At 43.7% G+C, this 14,537-nt stretch overlaps 1 protein-coding gene and 1 long non-coding RNA gene across 5 annotated transcripts in view; one reads left to right on the plus strand and one right to left on the minus strand.

Annotated features, from left to right (window-relative positions):
- The window catches only part of LOC149983240 (uncharacterized), a 392,257-nt gene that overhangs the window by 61,076 nt on the left and 316,644 nt on the right, over positions 1-14,537 (plus strand). The gene's annotated exons all lie outside the window — the stretch shown is intronic.
- The window catches only part of LOC110523582 (tyrosine-protein kinase ABL1), a 72,651-nt gene that overhangs the window by 15,768 nt on the left and 42,346 nt on the right, over positions 1-14,537 (minus strand). The window contains exons 1-4 of one of the 3 annotated variants that reach the window (XM_021602401.3): positions 7,693-8,315; positions 7,396-7,545; positions 3,210-3,374; positions 1,257-1,552 (exon numbers count right to left, since the gene is read on the minus strand). In XM_021602401.3, the coding sequence (XP_021458076.3) occupies positions 1,257-1,552; positions 3,210-3,374; positions 7,396-7,480 (546 nt within the window). In that variant the 5' untranslated portion in view covers positions 7,481-7,545; positions 7,693-8,315. Of the gene's footprint in view, positions 1-1,256; positions 1,553-3,209; positions 3,375-7,395; positions 8,316-14,537 lie in introns of those variants that run through there. The other 2 variants (XM_090234414.1, XM_021602400.3) reach the window with 2 other exon arrangements.

Raw genomic sequence — 14,537 nt, forward strand, 5'->3', positions numbered from 1 at the left:
CGTATGACATAGAAAGGATGGCAGCTGTCCTGCGGTGGAGGTGGTTTACCTCAGCTGGCCTGACAGACAGCTGGGTTAAGAGAGGGGAGAAGACAGCTGGCAGACTGACTATTCTAATACTCGTACGACTTCTTTCCCAGTCTCCATTCCTCCTGACCACTAATAACGGTTGGTATAGCACAATAACAGTGTGTCCTAACAGTCACATACAGCCTCCTTTTCTTCAAACGGACAGGCTTCTGCAATGAATGATGATGCTGGTTGAGCTGAAAATATAATAGGTTGATAATGAACTATTAGGTACCGATTTTTCCACTCACTGTATTTTCACCTGGATTTGGTCCTCAGCATCTTTCTATTGAGGTCAGTGGTCATGAAGGAGAGGAGAGGCCATTTTAGAGTGTTGAAATATAGGCCTCTAACCTAACCAGTTCCAGACCTGCCGTGTCCTCTCTAAATGAGCCTTTCCCAGAGGGGGTACAGTAAGCTGCTCTGTGGAGACCTCCACTAAAGCCCACTGTCTGCCTTGGCCACAGCCTAATGGGCTGTATAACCAGAGGAGCTCAGTGAGACAGTCATGTCACTTACAGCTGCCTCCAATAATCACTTAACCAGAGAGAGAGGTAAAATCCATGGATGTTTAGGACTTGGGGACATAGGACTCTGTCTTAAAGTCTTAAAGTCTTAAAGCATTTGGTTTTAAATATACGTAAGTATCAAAAGTAAATGTAATTGCTAAAATATACTTAAGCATCAAAAGTAAAAGTATAAATAATTTCAAATTCCTTATGTTAAGCAAACCATATGGCACAATTTTCTTATTTTTATTTACGGCTAGTCAGAGGCATGCTCCAACACTCAGACATAATTTACAAACGAAGCATGTGCTTAGTGAGTTCGCCAGACGAGAGGCAGTAGGGATGACCAGGGATGTTCTCTTGACAAGTGTGTGAATTAGATCATTTTCCTGTCAGGCTAAGCATTCAAAATGTAACGAGTACATTTGGGTGTCAGGGAAAATGTATGGAGTAAAAAGTATAATATTTTCATAAAGTACATAAATGTAGTGAAGTAAAAGTAGCCAAAAATATAAAATAGTAAAGTAAAGATACCCCCCAAAAAACAAATTAAGTAGTACTTTCAAGTATTTTTACTTAAGTACTTGCACCATTGGTCTCTGTCTGGGCACCTTTACATATGAAGATGTGATGTGATAGAGTAGAGGTAGGAGGTGTGTGTGTACTGTATATCCTCACCTTCCCGTCGGAGGCCGTGTTGATCCTGTAATGGTAGACACGACCCTCGTAGCGCAGTGAGATAGACCTCTGCCCGGGGCTGCTCTCGCTCTCCCTGACCAGGAAGCTGCCGTTGATACCCGAGCTGAGCAGGTACTCAGCAGCGTTGCGCGACACAGGCCCATGGTACCAGCTGTGCTTCTCCAGGCTGTTGACCGGGGTGATGTAGTTACTGGGCACCCAGCCCTGGCCGTGGTTGGTCTGTGCCTCGCACCACTCCCCATTATGGTTATAACCCAGGACTCGCAGCTTCTCTCCTGCAGCACGGGTGGACATGCCATTAGGGTGAAATCAGGGGAAACTACAGGGGGATTCTACACTACATGCGAGACCTTTAAGGAGTACGGCAGGCGGTTTATATAGACACCACTCCAAGTAGATTTCTACTGGTTAAAGGAGAAACGTCACATGTAAAAGAGACTTACTATAGAATGGTTGATTGGTTGCTATAAATGACTAGTATAGTTACCATCCTAAAGGTTCTACATTCTACACAATTGAGGCAATGCTTGCAAGGAGCTTGTGCTAACGTTTATTTCCAGTTGCATTATAGACCAACATGAAAGTGCCACATACTCAGTATTCTGAGACTGAGCCAGAGTGGTTAATCCACTGTATCTAATGTAATGTTTACTCAGATTGTGACACTGGGTTTTTTTCCCATTGGTTATGAGGTTAGCAGGGTTGACGTCACTGTCTGATCCTGGTTTTAGACTCAGCATTGCGGCTCAGCATAAACTACAATTCACAAGAGAGTTTAATGCAAAAGTGTATTAGTTAATAATATATGTATTTTTAAACATTAACATGATAACTGTACTTTTCAATTTGGAGATATGAAGATACGAGGCCAACCCAACTTGTTTAGTAAGAAGCCCTAATTGAAGCCCTAAATTCAATATTTATTTTATAGACTTCTGTATAAAATCTACCCTTATATAGCCTTAGTGACACAACTATTTAGATTGCCTTATTACATAATGTATTTTGCCTTTTTATTTCCTGGTATTTAAATATGAATTTTTGCATCTCTAAACTCTCCTGACTGCTGCATTGTGTTCCAGCCGCTCCAGTGGAAAGAGCTCTTTGCGACAATGGGACCAGCTATGCTAGTTAGCAATAGCAGTAGCAGGTAGCAACAGCGCTCGTCCAATGATTTGTTTTATGTTTTAACGCTGACACGTGGAATCATTACGTTGTCTTAGCCTGTATATGTTTGACCTAGCTGACAATCAAGGAGAGATAGGGAACGGGACACAAATATGTGGATTTCCAGACAGTCTAAACCCTCCCCATCCCCCCGAGAGGACACTGTACCCATCTCAGCGCAGTCAGAGCTTTTAAATGAAGATAAAAACACAAGCAGTTCACACACACACACAGTCCTGTTTATCTACTGCTGATAAGGGCCGTTTTGCACATTGACCCCATGACGAAGGCAGGTCCCTGACAACAACAAGACCAGAGGGAGTATTTTCACACAGCCTGTTGATGCTCTCTAGGCTATGATGGACGGTTTTACTGTTAAACGTTTCAGAGCACAGAGACGGTTCTCTGACGGGAATCTAATGTACCCTCACAGAGACAGTTCTCTGACGGGAATCTAATGTACCCTCACAGAGACGGTTCTCTGACGGGAAGCTAATGTACCCTCACAGAGACAGTTCTCTGACGGGAAACTAATGTGCCCTCACAGAGACTGTTCTGTGATGGAAAACGAATGTACCCTCACAGAGATGGTTCTGTGATGGAAAACTAATGTACCCTCACAGAGACGGTTCTGTGATGGGAAACTAATGTACCCTCACAGAGACAGACTCACAGCGCAGAGCTGGGGACTGTTCCATTTCAAGTCACAGTACTGCATTTGATCGCAACTTTCTGTCACACACACACTCACACACATTATCTTACCTTTAGTTATGCTGAGAGTGTTGTCCCCACTGGCCACAAAGTCATACAGCGCAACAAAAAGGTTGGGGTCATTCTCGCTGGGCCCGGCCAACAGGTTCTCTTTTGAGTTCCAGCGGGCCGCTTCGGTCAGACCCTGGGGCTCAAAGTCTGGTCTCTGGAGAGCTTCTGGAACACACAACAGACAGGTCCAATGTGAGAACATGTCTTTATCTATTAAACAAGTGGACATTGGGGGAAAAGAGCGAGATCGGGAACTGGGAGTGAGTCGATCAGATCTGTGTTAAATAAACCAACAACTAACAAGTCAATAGACTTTCTATCACCATGTCATAGAAACAGACATAAGAGAAAAATACATTCTCAATGTACTGACATTTCAGTCTTCAGGCTATTCCAGGAACACACACAGACACTTAACACATTACAAATTCACACCTGTATATGTAGCCTGTTCTTTAAAGAAAAAACTCCCCCCGTCACACCGAAGGAACATTTCTCAGAAAAAGTTTCATGGTTGCACTATTGTGCTGGCCTGCACAGCAGCTGTGATTTGACTATGGTATTAAAGGCAGCAATATGAACTGATATCTTTCATTAAGACCAGGCCGATAACATTGTCCATCTCTGCACTACTTACCTTTCATTTCCTGGAGTACCATGGCTTTGCTTCAATTTCAAGACATTGTTTTCAATAACAAGACTCTCCAATAAGAGTTGACCCATCTTTGCCTGCAATGTTGTAGTAAGAATGGAAATTCTAACTGTAATAAGCTTCCAATAAGTTCTGAAATAACACTGTTTACAGGCACTACAACAACAGATTATGCTCATTATACCCAAATAATGGGAGTTTGAGAGCCTGAGAGGTATCTGGATGACACATCAATGTCACCAGAACTGGAGAGAGAGAGTTGCAGAAGAGAGGTGGAAACAAAGAAAAGAGAAAGGGGAAGAGATAGAGGTGACTTTATTGTGTGATGGTGACTTCATTGTGTGGCCAAATCAGCTGTTTCAGCACCTTGCGCCTCTCACCACACACCTCCTCAGCTCGGACACGGCCTGAGAAAGCCAGGGAGAGACTTTTGATCATCTGCTGAGGCCATAGTGATACCCGAGAGAAAGCACAGGCCTGTTGGTAGTAGGCTAACCTACTGAGTTTATGCTAAATATTCCATTCAGGAGACAGGAATGCTGTGATATAGTGAACCCTGGCAAAGCACTGATCCTTGATTGTTATGATCTTTATTTGTATCTTACGTCAAGCCAACAGCCCTGACAGAGCAATCTGGTGAAATGCAGACTGGAAGGCTATTTTGTGTTCTACTGTGGGCATACATAGTGTGATGAGAGCCACAGAGAGAGATAAAATAAATCCATGGTTACCACACACTGCTCACCGGCTGGGTGCTATGCGCTGGGGCTCTAACTGGGTGCAGGGCACAGGACAGACATTAGGGATGTGCATGATGAACATTCCCGAGGAGTCTGTGATAAGAGGCATCTGAACACATTCTGCTCCCCAGCATTGAGCCACTGGTAGAGGGGCCTCCTGTTAACAGTGGATTGGGATTGCAGAGCAAGAACATAACCATTCAGACAATGAGCAGAAAGAAGGTCTCTCACTCTATAATCATTCATGACATTTGAGAATCCCTATCTTTCTAACAATAGGCTACAAGCGCAAGGGTGCACATGAGGAAAGACGGCTTGATTTCTGAAAGTGAGCGGCTGAAATCAATCGAACTCCAAGGCTATGATTCAAGTCGGAAAAAATAAGCTCTTCGATTTTGGAGAATAAACATTGGCAAACGAAGGTTGCATGGTGACGAAATCACAGAGTTGGAGGAAGATAAACAAATAAGTGTACTGAGTAAGACATGAGAGGAGGAGGGTGGAGGGGACAGACTGGTGTGTGGGCACTAGAACAGCCAACCCCCTACACATACTGTATATCCATTTTACTGACCACAAACACCTCTGCTCTTAGTGAGTGAAGAGTGGCAGCAGACTGATACACTGCATGATATCAGAGATAGAAATGGAATGAGACTGAACATGAGGCTAAAAAGAAAGAAGGAAAGCTAGAAATCCAGCAGTAGCTCGTGGAGAGGCGGGGATTACATCATATCCTGACTACATTACTGGGGAAGAGAATCCATCCAGCAGTGATGAAATATGTGTGGAAATCGAGGCACTCTATGACAGAGATGGTATGAGTATTAGAGATGAACTGATGAGCTGAAACTAACCCCAAACACACTGACAGAACACAGGATACAGAGATTGGCCTGGTGGAGTTTATCACAACCAGTACCTTCTTGACCTCAGATCAAAACACAGTAGGTCCAAACATTCCAGTTCCATGATGTAGAGCCAAGCCACATGAGGTGAAGGACGGAAAATAACTCACGCTGGGGCGATTCTGTTGCATCACCTGGCTGTTGACAACTGTGACGGGTGACAAAGAGCTTGATGCTGGATCAAGCCTGAGATCTGGAGGTCTAACCACTGTTTGGAGATCCTATCTGGATCTGTGGCTGGTGCCGCTGTAGACTAGTTAGCTCCCCCCAGCTCTACTGTGGTTGAGTCAAACATTGGGGCATTAAACATGAGGGTGAGTGAACCTGCCACACAGAGGGGGACAGGTGTAAATTGCTAGGAGTTATTGAATAATTTGTAACACATACTGTTGCTATTAGTAATGTCAACTGAAAGAAGATTAAATTGGGGTTTATCTTTCCTCTTGCAAATTCATTCAGTGGATATTCTTCCAGAGAGAATTGCTTCATTTTTTAAGAGAAAAACACTTAATTCCAAATCAGAGACTGTTCATTCAACATGCTTTTTGGTCCATCTTAATTTTTGTGTATGTAAAGTTATATGAAAGGGTGTGTTTGAAAGATTAATCAACATTCACTTTGCTGGAATGTGTTCCGGGACCATTTTACGCAATCCTGGGAGAAATGGTGGAAAAACGTACTCAATTGTCATACTTGAGTAAAAGTAAAGATACCTTAATAGAAAATTAGGCAAGTAAAAGTGAAAGTATTTGGTTTTAAATATACTTAAGTAGCAAAAGTAAATGGAATCGCTAAAATGTACTTAAGTATCAAAAGTAAAAGTATAAATAATTTAAACTTCCTTGTATTAAGCAAACCAGGCGGCAGTTTTTTTCTCCTTTCATTTACAGATAGCCAGGGGCACACTCCAACACTCAGAAATAATTTATAAACGAAGCATTTGTGTATAGTGAGTGACAGATCAGAGGCAGTAGAGATGACCAGGAATGTTCTCTTGATAATTGTGTGAATTGGACCATTTTCCTGTCAAAATGTAATGACTACTTTTGGGTGTCAGTGAAAATGTTTGGTGTAAAAAGTGCATTCTTTTCTTTAGGAATGTAGAAGTAAAAGTTGCCCAAAATATAAATAGTAAAGTAAAGTACAGATACCCAAAAAAACTACTTAAGTAGTACTTTCAAGTATTTTTACTTAAGTACTTTACACCACTGCCTGGGAGCATGTGACATGGGCCATTTCACAGTCTTCCATTACAAAACAATTTCACGGTTGAAACTCAATGTACTCCGGATTTCCCAGAATTCCATTAATCTTTGATTCAGGCTAATCCATTTAGCTCATCTTTGTTTCAAGTAGGGCAGAGTGTAGGCTTGGAAAAGAAGTACAATAGCACACTTTATAAGGCATTTAGTCCTAAAAAAAACTCGACAACTCAGTTCAACTTGTCTTTGCATTTCATAACGTAGAAAAGCAATAAACAAGATGTAAATCTTAGCAAAGCACAAAAAGGAAAGTGTAGATTTAGATAAGATCCTCTCTCCTCATAAACAAAAGTAAAACGGGCCCAGCCGGGAATCAGATTTCCTTGTATTCTCTCCCCCCCCTCTTTCCTCTGCACCGAGCCAGTGTGTCTGGCTTCCCTCTCCCTCCGCTCTCCCTCTCTCCCCCTCCTCCGCTTTCCAGAGCCCAGGAACGACAGAGGCTTAGAGAGCTCATCTTCTCCCTCTCTCGACTTTCTCACCTCCCTGCCCAGCACAACCAGCTCCTCTACACTGTCCTCTCCTTTCTTTCTCTGACCATCTTTGTCTTTCTCTGAGAACCAATCCCAAAACAAAACTCGCAATACCCCATGCCAACCCCTCTACAGCAGTTCCTCAAATTCTTACCTTCCAAGTAGCAGCTGGAGGAGGACGAGAGGCCTTTCTTAGATTTACACCCCACCAATTTCAGGCAAATCTCCAACATTTTCATTTGCTTTCTTTCGCTTCCACTTTAAAAATCTTGTTAGTTTGTCGGCCCAGTGTCCCTTCGGTTACCTTTCGACGGCAGATCAACAGAAAAAAAGTTTGAATTTTTTTGTGGTCGGTCATGAAAAGACAAAGAACATGAACAAAGAACAAGACAAAAAAGGTTAAGGAACAAGGGATTCTGCTGTTCTCCTCAGAATCTTTGGCTGTTATTACCCTTTTCTCTCCTCTCTTTCACAAACAGAAAAGCGAACTCTGTGCTGCCAGAAAAGTCTACAAACTTTCTAGTCCAAGCGGCTCCATCTTTTTTTTCTCTCTGGTCTTGGTTAGCTCCTCTCCGGAGGATGCAGAAGCGACCCAAAAGTGTCCGAAAGCGTGCTGGACATGCGGATGTGTCAGTTGAGTGGGCAGTAGGGCAGTCCGGATGGTGCCATTCCCACTCCTGTCCCCTGTGTGTGTGTGTGTGTGTGTGTGTGTCCGTTAGCAGGAGAAGCACAGGGACTCACTCGTGCTACAGGCTGCCAACAAAGGGCCTCTTTCAGGATCTGCCTGCTGCACTGAATGACATCAGCTGGTTGGGCCCTCCCACCTCCCCCAACACACACTCAAGAAAGTGAGAGAGAGAACCACTATACACACACACCAAGAAGAACACAAACAGAAACACGCCAGTGTGCCAAAAACACATTCAAAAAGACAGATGAAACCTCTGTTGACAACAAAACTTGATGTTAAAACTGAAAAGTCCATTCTGAAAAGTTTCTCTTTGTCCTTCTGTTTGAGAGAGTCACAAGACACTTTTTCTAAAGCCCCTCCTCCAGGACTTCAAACCCCACCCTCACTTCTCCCCCTCTTCCTCCCCTTTTCTCTTGCTCGGTTCTAAAATGTTTACAGGTTAGAGAGTGGGGTCTGGAAAATGGCTGGCTTTTTAAAGGCACAATAGTTGGAGCTTGGAGTAGAGAGCTATTACACAGTCAGATAACAGAGAAAAGCCCTCCCTTAACTTTTAAACTACTCAAATAAGGTTGAATTGCCCCGGGCTGTGTCAACTGGAGGTGAACTGTGATAACTGTGAAATCTAATATGTCTCAACTGATAAAATAAAGACATTCATCTAAAAGAAACATGCAGGGCCATGTGCTTCTAGGGAGAGAATGTTTGGCTGTTTCTGTGAGGAACAAAGAATCTCTGGCAGAAGTCAGGCACTCTTGCGACATGCCTTTCTCTAGCTCGGTCTTCCCTCAGCTGTCTTTAGAGTGGCCATGCATGCGTTGCGTCATACTTTAGCATCTTATGCCTTGGCAATGTTATCAACAAGAGTCACTTGAATGAATAGGCAATTACAGGCACAACCATGCAGTTGCTCCAAAACCAGAACATTGACACAAAAGGTGCAGAGGTAATTGTGGGTAAATTAAGTGTTACCAGTATAGACGGAAGGCAATACTCAATATAGTCATAGACGGATAGACTTGTGACTTCAGTCGAGACCAGTATCCCTCAAAACAGCAGGTTATTCACTTCCCTTTATGCAGATGCTGTGTGTGTGTGTGTGTGTGTTACCTCTGCAGAGATCAGAGGCACACTTCAGCGGGTGACTCCAGACTGGCTGGAACCTTAGATGTGTCACTCCACAGCCCAGAAGCACACTGATAAAAGGACTGAATCAAGGCCAGGAGCCTGTTGCTATTGTTATGCCAGTCAATGAGGTTGTTATGCCAGTCTATGAGGTGTGAGTGCAGCAGTGTTGAAGGTGGTAATATGCCACCAAGAAGACAATAGGATTCTCCTAATGAGAGAGAAATATTCACAACTTATTTGTTTACTGACAAAATAGTCTAACATTCTATGCGATCCTCAAATCGGATGGAAATCCATACTTCAAACTCTTGGACATTAAGGCTACCCAATGGACTGTGGATCCAAAAGGGTCATGGGTTTGAACTGGGCATCTTTTTCATTCAAGTTACTGTATCTTAACTGTGTGACATGTAGGCATTCTGACACATGGCGTTGCACTAAGTGATGACCATCCAGTCACATGCCAACATCATCTCAGCCTGGCATGGCAAACATGTGCGTTCCTCTCACCCACACAGTGCCTGCACAATAATCAAAAGAGAAACGTACCCGCATCCTCCATCGCCCCGAAACCCCATTAACTCACCGCAGTCACTGAGCAGAGAGGGAAGAGGAGAGATGGAGGCGAGGCTGTAAAAAAGCCAGGGGGAAAAAGGTTGCAGATGGAGAAACATGAAGCACATTGTTTGGCGATGAGCTCATAGGAGAATCACTCCATTGCGTTTTATATAATCCGGCTCTCTCAGTATGTTAACAGTTAGCTGACGTACACAGGATGGTTTTCGGTCCTTTTCCTATTTTGCCCTGTTCTTTGTTCCCTTTTTCGAACCCCTCCAGCACAGAAGAGTTGGGGACTAAACTAAACAAAGCAGCAATGTGAAACACCATTTTAGTGTTGACAGCAAACCTTACAGAGCGGTAATTACGTGGGACAAGGAAAATGTTTAGACAATGTTCAGGTAGTAACCTGAATATGGATATTCATGCTGAAAATGTACTAATATAACGCATGCCCCTCTAGTGTAGGTCACAAAGGAATGCATCTAAAGATCATTAGAAGCAAAATTGGTAATGATAGCTGCTGTGACCATTGACTAATATGGATGATATCCGGTTGAAAGGGAAATGAAAAGGAGTAAAAGACCAACAGATGGGTAGTAGAGTGGTATTAGGTAGACATTACCAAAAGTCAGCTGCTCTGGGATTCATCATGTTGCTGTGGACTGGATGAATTGAAGAGAAGTAACCATAGGCTTCCAACAAAACATATACACTGGTATGGCCACAGGGGTCTGTCTTATCCTCATTACTGCTTTCTGCCAAATGGGGCTAAGAGCGAGGACGTCAGTCAGTTCTCTCACAAAGTCGTCTCAGCGTCTCTCTGAGACACAAGGTAAGTAACCTACGCTGATCATTAAACACAGACATTGTATAACAATGTAAGAAATGTCAGCCATGCAGAACTTGGCACTCGTCCTGCCCATCTTCGTGAGGCAACGTAAAGTATTGGATCCAGAATTCAAATGAATGAAATGAAAAGAGACAGGTGCCCTGCTGTAAGTTAATATAAGCATTAGACGTTTTTCTACACCATAATAGAAAGGCTCCTCATTCCATCGCTGCGTCTAACCAGCCTAGCGCCACCAGTGTTACTCGTCCAGCCTCCCTCTTGCTAAGACAGACCGTGAGGAACCAGGCGCGCGGGTGTGTGTGTGTTTACTCAGGGCCACTAGAGAATGCAGCCTGGGTGTCTCGGCCTCGCAGGCCTGGAGATGAGAAGGGTTTTGAGTTCCACATATCCCCCATCGGCATGGCACAGCTGGGGTGGGAGATGGGCCATTTATGGTGGGGCCCGGAGGGTAAGGTTTTGGGTAGGGTAGCGTTTAAGACGACCGGGTGACAAATCAATGGTGTGTGTGTTCGTGTGCGTCTCAGATCTTCTTGGAAGGCTTTCCACTAGATGTTGCAACATTGCTGCAGGGACTTGCTTCCATTAAGCTAAAGAGCATTAGTGAGGCCTGGCTCACAGTCGGCGGTCAAAATTTCCCGAAAGTTGTTTAATGGGCTTGAGGTCAGGGCTCTGTGAAGGCCAGTCAAGTTCTTCCTCACCGATTTTGACAAACCATTTTTGTATGGACCTCGCTTTGTGCACAGGGGCAATGTCACGCTGAAACAGGAAAGGGCCTTCACCAAACTGGTGCAACAATGTTGGAAGCACAGAATCGTCATTAATTTCATTGTATGCTGTAGCGTTGAGATTTCCCTTCACTGGAATTAAGGGTCCTAGACCAAACCATGAAAAACAGCCCAGACCATTATTCCTCCTCCACCAAACTTTAAAGTTGACACAATGTACTCAGGCAGATAGCATTCTCTTGGCATCCACCAAAACCAGATTAGTCTGTCGGACTGCCAGGTGGTGAAGCGTTATTCACCACTCCAGAGAACGCGTTTCCACTGCTCCAGAGTCTAATGGCGGCGAGCTTTACACTACTCCAGCCAACGCTTGGCATTGCACATGGTGATCTTAGGCTTGTGCGCGTGCGGCTGCTCGGCCATGGAAACCCATTTGGCGAACATTTATTGTGCTGACGTTGCTTCCAGAGGCTGAGCCGTTGCTGCACCTATACGTTTCCACTTCACAATAACAGCCCTTACAATTGACCGGGGCAGCTCAAGCAGAGCAGAAATTTGACAAACTGACTTACTGGAACGGCGGCAGCCTATAACAGTGCCACGTTGAAAGTCACTGAGCTCTTCAGTAAGTCCATTCTGCTGCCAATGTTTGTCTATGGAGATTGCACGACTGTGTGATCGATTTATTCACCTGTCAGCAACGGGTGTGGCTGAAATAGCTGAATCCACGAATTTGAAGGGGAGTTCACATACTTTTGTATATACAGTTCAAGTCAGAAGTTTACATACACCTTAGCCAAATACATTTAAACTCAGTTTTTCACAATTTCTGACATTTAATTCTAGTCAAAATTCTCTGTCTTAGGTCAGTTAGAATCACCACTTCATTTTAAGAATGTGAAATGTCAGAATAATAGTAGAGAGAATTATTTATTTCAGCTTTCATTTCTTTCATCACATCCCCAGTGGGTCAGAAGTTCACATACACTCAATTAGTATTTGGTAGCATTGCCTTTAAATTGTTTAACTTGGGTCAAATGTTTAGGGTAGCCTTCCACAATCTTCCCACAATAAGTTGGGAGCATTTTGGCCCAATCCACCTGACAGAGCTGGTGTAACTGAGTCGGGTTTGTAGGACTCCTTGCTCGCACACGCTTTTTCAGTTCTGGCCACAATTTTTCTATGGGATTGAGGTCAGGGTTTTGTGATGGCCACTCCAATACCTTGCCTTTGTCATCCTTAAGCCATTTTGCAACAACTTTGGAAGTACACTTGGTGTCATTATCCATTTGGAAGACCCATTTGCGACCAAGCTTTAACTTCCTGACTGATGTCTTGAGATGTTGCTTCAATACATCCACATAATTTTCTTTCCTCATGATCCCATGTATTTTGTGAAGTGCACCAGTCCCTCCTGCAGCAAAGCACCTGCACAACATGATGCTGCCACCCCCGTGCTTCATGGTTGGGATGGTGTTCTTCGGCTTGCAAGACTCCCCATTTTTCCTCCAAACATAACGATGGTCATTATGGCCAAACAGTTCTATTTTTGTTTCATCAGACCAGAGGACATTTCTTCAAAAAGTACAATCTTTGTCCCCATATGCAGTTGCAAACCGTAGTCTGACTTTTTTATGGTGGTTTTGGAGCAGTGGCTTCTTCCTTGCTGAGCGGCCTTTCAGGCTATGTCTATATAGGACTTGTTTTACTGTGGATATATAGATACTTTTGTACCCGTTTCCTCCAGCATCTTCACAAGGTCCTTTGCTGTTGTTCTGGGATTGGGATTGCACTTTTCGTATCAAAGTACATTCATTTCTAGGAGACAAAACACGTCCCCTTCCTGGACGGTATGAGGGCTGCGTGGTCCCATGGTGTTTATACTTGCATACTATTGTTTGTACAGATGAATGTGGTACCTTCAGGCGTTTGGAAATGCTCCCAAGGTTGAATCAGACTTGTAGAGGTCTACACATTTTTTTCTGAGGTCTTGGCTGATTTCTTTTGATTTTCCCATGATGTCAAGCAGAGGCACTGAGTTTGAAATACATCCACAGGTACACCTCCAATTGACTCAAATGATGTCAATTAGCCTATCAGAAGCTTACATCATTACATCATTTTCTGGAATTTAGTGTGTATGTGAACTTCTGACCCACTGGAATAGTCATACAGTGCAATATCTGTCTGTAAACAATTGTTGGAAAAATGCACAAAGTAGATGTCCTAACAGACTTGTCAAAATTATAATTTGTTAACAAGAAATTTGTGGAGTGGTTGAAAAACAAGTTTTAATGACTCCAACCTAAGTGTATGTAAACTTCCAACTGTATATATTGTAGCACTGATGGCCCTTTTCTTCTGTCATCGGGGAAACTCTCAGGGGGTGCCATGGCGAGGAAGCAACACCTGTGCTACTCTCCTCATTGCACACTGGAATGCTAGAGGCCGAGACAGGGAATGCAGTTGAAATGTGTACACACACAGTACTAACAGGAGAAGCAGAGGGCAATGCAGTACACTTGTGTATACACAAACACAGGAATAGGCTTTAGGCTACACGTACAGACAGGCATATTCACAAACACACCACACATTCCATGTACAAATTCAAAGTCTGATGCACACACCCAAAAAGGCCTCTCTGATAGTCAGAGACAATGCCATAACTGAAATGTTCTGTCCATAATGTTCCTTTCCCACTGCAGGGAGTGGAGGCTAGTGTGACCCGGCCAAGTCTTATGGATCCCAAAAGCGTCACTTGTTTTTTTGAACGATGAATCATCTGCAGCAGAAAGAAATAGGGTGAAAAACAACATGGAGCAGGAGAGAGGGCTATCGGACAAATGAGGCCCACCAAGGAAAACAGCAACAGGAGAGAGATGTATGTGTAGGCTTATGCGTAGCATGTAAAGAAAATCTGTCATTTTCTAAATTTAACAAAACTCATAATTTGACTCAGACAACTAGCAATGGAGCAACATTTGATATTCCATTGTATTATGAAGGTGCAGGACAGAAAAGCCCAAACAAAGAAAGGAGGTGAGTGGGTGTGCACGTGTGCGCTGCGGGCGGAGAGAGCGAGAGAGAGAAGAGTAGCTGGTGGAATCTTTCGCTCTGTGACAGAGCTGACCATACCTTGGTCTATCCCCCATTGGCGAGCATAGAAACCCTGTTAATGGTTATGAGGTCCATCTACATAAGAGAATACATGGTAGTGGCGGCAGACTCAGTTACTTCAGTCTAAACGAGGCCACTTGTATACACTTAGCCCAGACGCAGTAAACAGGGAACATGCAGTAAATGCCTCGGCTCTTTTTTACAGACGATCGACCTTAATGAGA

This window comes from Oncorhynchus mykiss, chromosome 5 (assembly GCF_057628025.1).
Source record: "Oncorhynchus mykiss isolate SJ-2025 chromosome 5, ASM5762802v1, whole genome shotgun sequence".
NCBI classification, from domain to species: Eukaryota; Metazoa; Chordata; class Actinopteri; order Salmoniformes; family Salmonidae; genus Oncorhynchus; species Oncorhynchus mykiss.